Source organism: Camelina sativa, chromosome 6 (genome assembly GCF_000633955.1).
Source record: "Camelina sativa cultivar DH55 chromosome 6, Cs, whole genome shotgun sequence".
In the NCBI taxonomy this organism is placed as follows: domain Eukaryota; kingdom Viridiplantae; phylum Streptophyta; class Magnoliopsida; order Brassicales; family Brassicaceae; genus Camelina; species Camelina sativa.
Genome location: NC_025690.1, coordinates 2,809,732 through 2,821,428, shown reverse-complemented (window position 1 = coordinate 2,821,428; position 11,697 = coordinate 2,809,732). Strand labels below are relative to the sequence as shown.

Genomic DNA, 11,697 nt, shown 5'->3' with positions numbered 1-11,697 from the left:
TTTGGGTACCCATTAAACCCGAACATATAAACATATTTATAATATTTATCATTAATATAATGCAATTACCCCAAAATTATGATTATAATTTTGAATATTTCATTTAGTTTTATACCTAAATATCAAAAATAATCAAAATATCTAAAATATTTTGTTATGTAAGTCAAAATTTAACTAAATTTATTTAATTTTAATTATATTTTTTTGGGTACCCGGTAGTTCGGGTACTAATCGGGTTCTAAAATTTGTAATCCAAACCGACCCAAACCCGATAGTACCCAAACCGAACCGAACCCATATATCTAAAAATATCCAATAGATTCTATTTTTCTAAACCTGTTTACCCGAACCCGAATGGATAATACCCGAACCCGAATGGGTTATCCGAATGCCCAGCCCTACATATGAATGTGATCACGTGTCGTCGATTTGTATTCACACTTCGATTCTCGACACGTTTTTTTCTGTAATTTGAAAATTCCCTAAGTTTTTTTTAAGTCAAAATAGTAGTATTTGCTCTTAGGCGGTGAAGTTAACCACGTACGTTACTATAAACCGAGACCTTATTATTACAGTTTATCACATGTTTTTGCTGATCTGTTCAACTAATTAAAGCAACGAATGATGATGATGATACATTGCTGGATCTTTGTTTGCGTTCTAAAGATATAAACTCTTATTAGTAAAAGAACTGGGACTTTTTTAACAACAAGATTCCCTAATTCTTCTATGATTAAAGAGATTTACAAATTTGAAATCGGTCATGACTAAAAAGTACGTAAACCAATGATAGAAGTGAACATAGGATTATGTTATTTATTTATGTACTAGCATATCTATTATTTAATTATATTTTTGATAAAGAGATTTCTCAATGTCCTCAATTAAATTAATATACATGTAAAATAATATGAAATTACACGTTCTTTTTTTTTTTCTTGTTGTTAAAGATGAAATATGACAATATTACAATATCAAAGGCATAATAGATAGAGGATGTGTGAAAAATGTTCTATACTTTAAAACGTATATTGAAATCATAAAAACTAACTTAATTTGAAATGGATGAAATATATGTAATTTTTTACGAACTTTTTTTCTTGTTGATTTTAAAAAAAAATTAAGGCGTACGCTTGTTTAAGTTTTTTTTCTTTCTTAATCCAATTTGTAAAATAAGCGATAATTCTGTTTTTTCAGTCGCATAGATTATTAATTAGTATTATTGATCGTCAAGTCAAACGTGAAACGTCTCACAGATACGTTATGATGATATATCCATAATATATAATTCTTTGTCTGAAGCATTACAAAAAGATTTTGGTATCACATACTGATAACTGATAATGATGGGATCTTGCATAATTCTGACACGAAGAGGAAGATGCGGAACAAGGCAAGAAGAAGAGACGAAAGTAAAAAGGAGAAAGTGATGAACAAAACAAACACAAAACGGCAAAGTGCAGTTAATGAAACGACACCCTTTTTCCAAACTCTTCTCAAACAATCCAAACTAACCATTGATTTTTTGGGTTGTATTGAACATTACCAAACGTAATCACTATTTCCTTACGTCACATTTCTCCAGATTTTTTCTCAATAAATACAAGAAGCTAACATTATAATACTATACTTCTTCTTATTAAATTTTTGAACAAAGACATTATAATATACAATGTAGCTTTTTCGTTGTTGGTATTTTTTTTTTTTTTTGTAACACCAATTAAGTAGGTCGTAAACAATACAATATAATATTGTTATTAATTTTAATTAGTCAATAATATTTTCGGTCGTCATGTATAAAAAAGAGAGGATGGTGACACAATTTCTTTATATTGAAGATCCAGTGATCCACATTCAAACCCATCATGAAATTCACAGTTTCGTGTATTTATGTATAACTGGACTTATATATTATTACATCAATATTGTTCTAAAGTGATAAACCTATATATTCTACAGCTAAGCAAAGCAAACTCCAAAACGACAACAATTTGAAATTCATTCTAAAAATGGGTAAGTACGTTGGTGGGTGATGCATTTATTGGTTTCTTCAAAATTATGTTTTCCCGTATGTCTAAAGAACCAATACATAAATTACAAAACAAAGATATGTAATTCTTGAAAAATTTCATAATATAATTAAGAGACAAATCTGTTTGAAATAATTAATAATTTACATATGCTCGTACTGCTTAAATAATATTTACACAAAACACCAATAATAGTACTATACCACTGTTAATCATAATTAGATATGTGAAATTTGTACTAGTAATAATAGTATAGAAAAAAAAGATCTAAATTAATAAATACTCAGACCTTGTCTTGTATTTATATATACCCATTCACGTGGGCCATTCAAATTTGCATGAAAGCCACTCCTCTTCTCACAAAACAAAACTTCAATCTCTCTTTCTCTCTCTCTCTCTCTTTCAAATTCAGAAACAGTCACAAAATATAGATCTAACCCAGAAAAGAGAAGACAGAGAGAAGAGAGAGAAATATTGATGATTAGGGTTTAATCAAGAAGGCAACTTTATGTTTATGTTAGGGTTTTTTATGTTTGGGATATGACTCATGCTCGAGAATGGAGAAGCTCCTTGACTTCTACTCTACTAATGGTGATCTTGCTTTCTTCTCTACTCCATCTCTTCTGTGTATATTCACGGGTAGGGGCAATTCGGATATCTCCACAAACTCCGGCTCCGGCTAAGAAACAAGAAGATCTAATGAAGAAGTACTTCGGCGCAGGAAAACTTCCTCCGGTGGATTCTTTTGTCGGAATAGGGATCAGTGACAGTAAAAGAATGGTACCAAGTTGTCCGGATCCTCTGCATAACTAGTAGAAGCAGTTTCTTGATGTTTTTTTTTCTTTCTTTCATTTATATCTTTATTTTTCTTCTTGTTTATGTTAATGATCAATCAAGTAGTGTATTTTACCCAAAATACCTACGTTTTTCTTGTTTACGTAAGGGAAAAACGAGGGTATTTTGGAGATTTTAATCACTGATCTATAAACATTTCATATATATAATTAATTTTTCCTTTTCAATATTAATATAGTTTATACTAGTATAAATTTTATATTGCTTTCTACATTTTGATTCTGCATATATTAATCAAGAAGAGGAAAAATATAAAACCCTAATATTTCTGTTGTTTACATTTTAAGACAGGGTCCTGATTTTAAAAGAAATATTTCTGATCATTTCTTCTTGGTACTCGTCACCTCTAATGATATTAAATTCACTACCAGCGAATCAGATTAATACTATATAAATATCATTGATTAAAACTATGTTCCAATTATTACACATTCATAGATATTTTATAGTAGTATATGCAGTATGTGGTAAATAGTAAATCTATGACATTGATGGATATAGAGAGAGAGATAGTTTTGGTATATCAGAAATTCAGAATGTTTGTGTGATTTAATATGTTTTTGTACATTCTTATATTTTTCACCAAACCGCGGGAGATTCTATGTTATACTATAAAATATTCACGGATCATACTCAAGTTAACTGTATTCAATTGCATGGCCAAGGATAATATAACTTCAAAATATGTTACTTATACAGTATAACTATTTTGCACCAAAAAAAAATACAGTATAACTATATGCACTTATTTGCAGCAATAATTAGAATTAAACCACGGCTAGAAAAATTGGGGAGCAAAATGCAAAATTGTGCATGGTAAGATTTTTAACAGCCATCAGATCGGTTGACTTGCTTCTAGCAGGAAGTGTAATGCTGCTGACCGTAATATATAGTATTATAAGTCATAAAAAGCTGATTGCTTTTACCACTGACCCAATCCAAAAGCTTTTCCTTTTTCCCCAACCTAAAGGCTCTAGAGTCAAATTTGTCTGATTAATAACTATAGACTTGTTTATATTCTTTCTGAATACCCTACCTAATTAAATAAATATACTATATATTTAAGTATTAGAGTTTTATTTTTAATGGTTAAATGCAGTTCTATAAATCCAATGCAAACAGTAAATTTTGAAACAAGATTTTTTACCATTCGACAACATAAATTTTTTGATTTAATTACCTTATATCTAAAATTAATGAATTCTGAACTTAAATAAATACCTATTGGTATAATAAACATGAGCATATATATATTTGTTGTAGGTCACTCTGTAAATAGGATAAGGGAAACACAAAATTTTACGTATAAAATCATTATGGCAGTTTGTTCAAAAAAAAAAAAAAAAAAAATCATTATGGCATTAATTCATTTTTTTTTTGGTAAAGATCAAATCATTTTGATGCACACATTTGTCTACCGATCACAGATAAGATTCTATAAATCGATGATTAACGTAAGGTAAAAAAAATAAAAGGGTATTTACCATTGGGATTTGCGGACTAGATGCGAAGTTAGTGACACGAGACATCTGGATTTTTTTCACAGTCACGAAATAATAATAAAATATAAATAAAAGAAATGGTATGGACGGTAGCGTTTGGAAATATTCTTTTACACTTTCACATAATATTTTTTTTTAACTCCATCGTACCAATTCTTAATAAAATCAAACGGAGACAACTTGTAAAGTTGTAATCGATTACAATGTCCAAATTAAAAGTTTTGTGGAAATAAGTAATACTGAAATCCACGAGACCTACTAATAGCTTTCGAGATTTTGTCTAAAATAATAAATAAACTTGTTTATGTTAAAACCCACGAATAATCAGGTTTATGCAATGGCTAGTTATGTCAGACAGAAATGGTGTCGATAAAAGTCATGCTTAATTTACCAATTCCTAAACCATGTTAATCATCCAATATCCCTTGTTATATTTGTGATATAAAATTTTAAGAACTTTTTGATTAAGTGTTTTGTAATAATTTTAGATACTAAAAATGCATAATTTTTAAGCAACAAGAATTGATTTTAGATTTACTTAGTGTTTCCTCAAAACATTGGTCAAAACAAGTTCTATGCATTCATTTTTTTCTTTTTATTTTTAGATAAAAGTATGCATTCGTTTTGTAGGTAAGAGGACTTGTGGTTTTCGAAATTCTTCCATTTTAATTCCACTTGATTATTGTATTCTAGTTTAGTCAAGCACGAAGTCAAGCATTTATATATTTAGAAATGAAAGCTACTAAAATGTTTTGCAGAATAAAAAGTTTAGGAAAAAGAGGTCTCGAATTTGGGTGTTTTATGAGAAACAGAGTAACCCAATGTTTGAAGCGCCACGTAATATGCGGCGAAGAGGTTTTCATGTCTTCTCTTTGTCCCTTTCTGTTTGGCTTTTAGAATCTCTTTGACTCTTTCAAATGCTCGCATTTCTGAATTCTAATAGTAGTTTCTAAATACATTTAGAGAGATAACACATCGATAAGTTTTTCATATAAAATATACTAGTAGCTCTGATTATTAAAAATAAAAATAAGAAACAGGTCTATACAACAACAAATGTATCAAGCAAATGTGCAATAATATACTTTCAAATAGATGTAATATTTTTTAGCCATAATTTTTGTTTTTGATATTCAATTATACAGTAATGCATGTTATAGCCAATATCTTGCATGACGATATAAGTTTTTGACATTTACAGATTTATATGAAACTTTAACCCCATATAACAAAACGAATATCTGGTTTTTATTAACATATTGGTTATAGTACAACTATATTATTTCCTTGAATTACTAATAATTAAAGGGTATAGAGTCGGTCGATATCTCAAAGTTTTATGTAAATATTGTATTGTCTTACCTTAAACGTTAAGATCTTTTGTTTCACATGATGTACGGTTAGTAATTTGTTTTTTGTTTTTTTTGTTTTGTTTTTTTTGTTCATATAAAATTTTTTGATGTATAACAAATATGAATACTATTTTGAATTTTGGTGAATCATAACCTTTTTTCTCAATAATCAAAAGATATTATTATTTCTTTCTATTTGATAAAAGTTAAATAAAAGAATGAATATAGTGCTTATAAGTCATTAATAAAACAATAAACATGGTGAACCTCATCAAATTATGCATATTACAAAATTATGTCTTTTTTTAAAACTAACTCTAAATATAATGTATACATCATTTATACATTAAAATTTTTACAATTTATTTTTTGCTTGTTTAAAATTAAATAGATGGATTAAATTTTAGTTTTTCTATGTTAACAACTATAACGAATTTACTCAAATGAACCAATTTTGAGAAATATTATCTACATAAGTAATGTAGTGCAATTAGGTAGGAACAAGTCATGCTAATTTATCCTTTTTAGCATTGCTTGTTTAGAAATCAAAGACAAAAAAAAAAAAAAAAAAAAAAANTTTTTGTCATACTGATTTTATCCAAATATGTTAAAATATTTGGTCACTCATTTGTGTCAAACATGCACTTTATAACCCAGCAATTGTGTTCGTCTTTGTATGTCATGGTGGATGTGTCACTGTTAGATGATTAACAAATACAAACTTGGTGGATCTAAAATATTAGATTACATAAGTTGGTTTTTTTTTGACAATCGATTACATAATTTGTCTACAAACCATTAATGTTTATTGATTTTTGTATCTATCTTAATAATATTTTTTATTTTCATATGATCGTATAAGTAAACACATTATCTTATTATATAAAGTTGAGTTTTGAAAGTTAGTCATTAACAAGATATTGATATGTGTCAAGTTATCAATCTTAGATTTTGACATATAAAAGTTAATATTTAATAGAAAGAATTTGATTACAAAAAAAATATTATTTATAAAAAAAAGATACAAATTTTTTCTAAATAATTATAAGGAGATTTTATATATATATATATATTTCATAAAATTTGAAACTATATTTATTTACTTATTTTTAATTTTAAGTTATTAATTCTACAAAAAAAATAGAAAAAGGATTAAAGAAAATATACAATTAATTCTAAATTCTAAATTTCATAAATACTCACTTCTATATAAACATAGATTGTTTCATATTTAAATAATTTATGCAAAAACAAAGTTTTTAACTTTGTTTAATTGGGGGAAAAAATTAATGAGAAGATAATTATTTCTTATTTTTTTTAACCAAAATTTTCTCCTACTTTCTCCTTTTTCAGTTAGGAATAGGTAAGAATTAATATGTTGAACCAAAAAAAGATTAATATATGCGTCTTCTTTTTCTACTACTGTATTTTAAGATTTATTGTAGTACTTTTAGATTGTTTTATTTAATTTATATTTTCATCTTTGAACTATTTGGGATTCATATATTACCATGCTTATAATTTTTGATTGTTTCTTTAATTATGCCAATTAATTTTCTTCTAATTTCTCAACCTTGATTGGTTGGTCAGAAACCCTTTTTTTTGCAAACATAATTGTTAACATTATTCATTCAATTCCAAAGGAAGATAACGAGTAGAAGCTCATCAATTTAATGAATGGATAAAATAGCATAATTAAACACAAGTGTAAAATAAAGATCTCGAAATATATTGGAAAAAAATAAATCGTTGTTGATAGATCCATAGGAGAACATTTTGGGATAGCAAAATATATTGGAAAATTGTCGGAGCAAGCCATTTTGAGATAGCAAAAAGACGTGAACATTTTCTCTCCACACAGGAGGAGGACAGAGCCGAGGTTCTCTCTATGGTAGAGAAGATTGGACATAAGGTTTTATACCCAAGGGAGGAAGGTCGAGGAGATTGGACGCAAGGTTGTCTCCCCAAGGGAGGAAGGTGGAACCAAGGTTCTTTCCATGGTGGAGGAGGTTGGACGCAAGGTTCTCTCCATAGGGGATGAGGGCGGAGCCGAGGTTTTTTCCATGGCGGTCATACATTATTGTGATGATACATCATTGATAAGTATATTATATAATATATAAACATATTAAGCCAACTATTTTACTTTCACTTTGGTATAGTTACTATCACAAATACATTGGGAAATTTAACATTAGTTACTATCAAAAGATTTTGTGACGCTAGAAAAAGGTTTTCAATTTCATTTGTTGTCGGAGCAAGCTATTCTGAAAAGCAAAAATATGTGAACATGTTCTCTCCACATAGGAGGAGGGCAGAGACGAGGCTCTCTCTATGGTAGAGAAGGTTGGACACATGGTTATCTGCGCAAGAGAGGAATGTGGAGGAGGTTGGACGCAAGGTTTTCTCCCTAAGAGAGGAAGGGGGAGTTAAAGTTCTCTCCATGGTGGAGGAGGTTGGACACAAGGTTCTCTCCATGAGGGATGAGGACAGAGCCGAGGTTTTCTCCATGGTGGTCATACATTATTGTGATGATACATCATTGATAACTATATTATGTAATATATTTTTTATTTTGAGTCAACAATTTAGTAATTAAAAAACTATGGAGAAGTGAAAATAAAATAGTTGGCTTAGTGTGTTTATATAGACATTTTCTAGGCGGTGATAAAGTATACATTTGTAACATAGAGTATATTTAGGTGTAAAAAATGCAATTTTAATAGTAACATACATAAAAGATTTGTAAATGGATATAAATCAATGTATTATAACAAAAATAAAATTTATAAATAATATACAACATATTTTAATATATTTTATTAAATTTAATTTAATTTATAAAACTTTAAACCCGCATATCGGGCGGGTCCTTATCTAGTTTATTTTACCTATACACTAAACAATTTTGCTGACATAAATTCTTGACTACAAAATCTATGTACATAACTTTTGAAAAACAAATTATTACATAGGCAAATATATGTTGTAAAACTGTAAATAATTCGTTACCATATGTCGTTGGTTATGCTTCTGCTATTGGTGGTTTCGTCAACAGCATAATCACTTTCTAAAAACTTTGTTAATTAAACTGTTCTGCAGCTTCTGCTGATTAAAGATTCAAATCGGGCAATTTTGATAAAAAAAATAATAAAAAGACAACTATGGGCTTTTACATATAAAAGCCCAAGGCCTAGTTTACCGATACATATCATCAGACAACAAAGAAAACTTGAGGAACAAGAAAATAACAGAACACTGATAGATAGCCCTAACAAATGGTCAAGGTATTATATTAAGCTAGTTAACAAGTTTGAAAGAATCTTTAATCGTCTTATCAGAAAAAAACTCATCTTCTTTTCAAATCTCTGGAGATAGCTTTAATGGTGGAAGGTGTAGTCCTGCAACACCCTCCTATGAGTTTAGCTCCAAGGTCACGCCATTTCGTTGCAAACATCTCAAATTCATCATCACCAAAGCATTGTGATGGCTGCCAAATTCACCCAAAAACCCAAAACCAGCACACAGTAAAATCAGATTTATATAGATCATAATACTAAAGACTAGAAAGACGCGGTTTGACCCTTTTGACTGAAATCATCACTATAGTAAGCATTTTTCCATGGTTTCTGCTTAATCATTACTTAGTTTGAAATTAGATACAAATAAGTGAGAGAAAACAACATACCAGCCATTGTTTGGCTTTTCCATCCCAAACCTCTCCACTATTCGGGTATACAACGATAGCCTTGTTGGTCAGCTGCAAAGAAAGAAAGTGACATATAATGTAAGACTCTCAATGTTACTTTGAGATACAATCTTAACCAGAGAAGTTTCAACTAGTAACTACTACTTGCCTTGGTGAATTTGGAAATAAGACTTTCAATGAATTGAGGAGGCGCACAGTTTATGCCAACCGCATAGATATTGTTGCTTTTGTTAAGAGCTTCGAGGCATTCCTCAAAGCTCTCTCCTGATGGAGCTTTCTCACCATCTACAGATGTGAAGCAGATCCATGCTGGGATTTCCACATTCTCTTCCTCCAGAAGCTCAACGCACGCCTGATAATTAGAGGAGAGACTTGCAAAATTTTAAAGAGAGAGAGACTGATAACAACATTTTTTGTCTTTTCAGTGGACAAAAAGCAAACCTGAGCCTCAAGTTTATTCGGTATGGTTTCAAAGGCAAGAAGATCAGGACCAGCTTCCACTAAAACCTGAAGTCTTCTCCTATGAAAGTCTTTTAGTTTATCCAAATTCACATTCTCACCATAGTTTCCACTGCAAGAAGAACATTCAACAAACATCAACTAACTATTACGATTCCAAACCTGAATCACAATCTATTCTTAAAAGGAGTACCTGTACTCAGAGCCATCAGCAAGATAAGCTCCATAGCTTCCAATAGAAGCAGCTACAAGAGCTCTGTTATAGCTATGTCCTGTAATCTTGCTCACTTTGTCCCAGAATTTATCACGAGCTTCAACAGCTAATGTTACGCTCTTTTGCAGCAAAGACTCGCTCTCTTCCGTCGATAAACCTCTCGAAACAAACCCCGGGATAGTAGCCTGTAAAAAAACCAAACCGTTAAGTCAAATATGAAAGCTTTCAAAGTGAAGTCAGACTATATAACTAATTAAAAATCCTAATTTTTGTAATCTTTATAACAGCAAAAGAAAAAGATAACTTCAATCTTGTAGAAAAGTATCTCTTAAGTTGTGACTCTACAAATCATGAACTCACAAAATGGGATCTTTAAAGATTGGTAAAAGAAAGTTAGATTGTTGAACAAGAAAGGGTATGAACAAATTATATAAAAATTAGGTTGCTTTCTCAGTACCTGATAAGATGAAGTAACCACAATGTCTGCACCAGCTTCCAAGTATTCCATGTGAACCTAAATGAACATTTTCATCAAACTCTATCCATTATTATCCAAATCTTCAGAACCCAGAAACAGAGATCTGCGTTTACACTAATAATCATTTGAACCCAAAATCTCAAATTTCAATTTAACAATAAGAGAAAATCAAAAAAAAAATTAACCTTCTTAGCAAACCCTAAAGACCACAACTTTCAAAATTAGGTGTAAAATCAAAAAATTTGGAAACGAGAAAAAAAAAATCGAAAATTTTCACAAACCCTTTTGATGAGTTCAGGATTCTTGATGAGAGAAACAGCACTCCACAAAGGATCATTAATAGCGGCGCCGTGAATCTCAAGCTGGGTAGCGAAACCACCGTCAACCACCGCACAACCACCGCATTTCTTTATCAAATCTTCCAACAATGCAGATTTTTTCTCTAAACCCATTTTTTCAAAAAAAAAAAACTCAAAACCTCTCGAAAGAAATGATTCAGACAAAATCTTCTCCCGAGAAAATTTTGAATCTTTTTTCTTGTCGGAAAAAAACAACGCCGCGTTTGTGTTTTTTTTTTTTTTATCCCTATCAAAACCACAACGGATGCTTCATGTTTCCCTCTACTCTTTATATGTTTGGATAATGGGCTTGGCCTAGGCCCACTACATGTAATAAAATAATATATATAACTCTTTTTTTCTTCAGAATATAATCATTTTGTGTTGACGCGTTTCTCTAATCTGTAAAATTAATAAATATTATTCCTAATTTCAAACTTTGCCGACGGAAACAAATTAATTAATTCTCTGTTTTCCACCGTCAAACATATGAAATAGAAATTTCTGACGTTCTTTTTTTTTTCATCGTAAACACATTAAACATGCGTACATCAACTTAACTTTCATCATTTTACCTACTAAATTCAATTATCAAACTCACATTTAATTACTAAAAGAAAATTATACAGATGTGATCAATAACATAAAACGATACAAAACTTTTAGTAAGTAAAAGAAACGATAAACAAAATAAAATAGCTTTAAAATAGTAGAAAATATCATTACGAGAAAACAATATCAAAAAATTGAAAAGTATCGT

The 11,697-nt window shown here is 29.7% G+C and overlaps 2 protein-coding genes across 2 annotated transcripts; one reads left to right on the top strand and one right to left on the bottom strand.

The window, feature by feature from the left end:
* Nucleotides 2,385-3,052, top strand: LOC109133420 (CLAVATA3/ESR (CLE)-related protein 27). Its single transcript, XM_019246526.1, has one exon. The coding sequence runs from the start codon at nucleotides 2,571-2,573 to the stop codon at nucleotides 2,841-2,843; it is 273 nt and encodes a 90-aa protein (XP_019102071.1). The 5' UTR covers nucleotides 2,385-2,570; the 3' UTR covers nucleotides 2,844-3,052.
* LOC104790212 (homocysteine S-methyltransferase 1-like) lies at nucleotides 8,857-11,178 on the bottom strand. The gene is made up of 7 exons (XM_010515916.1): nucleotides 10,881-11,178; nucleotides 10,579-10,635; nucleotides 10,101-10,306; nucleotides 9,890-10,019; nucleotides 9,597-9,800; nucleotides 9,428-9,499; nucleotides 8,857-9,229 (listed from the first exon to the last, which is right to left on the bottom strand). The coding sequence occupies exons 1-7, from the start codon at nucleotides 11,049-11,051 to the stop codon at nucleotides 9,089-9,091; spliced, it is 981 nt and encodes a 326-aa protein (XP_010514218.1). The 5' UTR covers nucleotides 11,052-11,178; the 3' UTR covers nucleotides 8,857-9,088.

Coding starts and splice junctions, on each gene's coding strand:
- LOC109133420 (XM_019246526.1), top strand. CDS start 2,571: ATGACTCATGCTCGAGAATGGAGAAGCTCCTTGACTTCTACTCTACTA.
- LOC104790212 (XM_010515916.1), bottom strand. CDS start 11,051: ATGGGTTTAGAGAAAAAATCTGCATTGTTGGAAGATTTGATAAAGAAA. Junction 10,636..10,880: donor ATCCTGAACTCATCAAAAGG/GTTTGTGAAAAT, acceptor ATGTTCATTTAG/GTTCACATGGAATACTTGGA. Junction 9,500..9,596: donor TTATTTCCAAATTCACCAAG/GCAAGTAGTAGT, acceptor CTTTCTTTGCAG/CTGACCAACAAGGCTATCGT.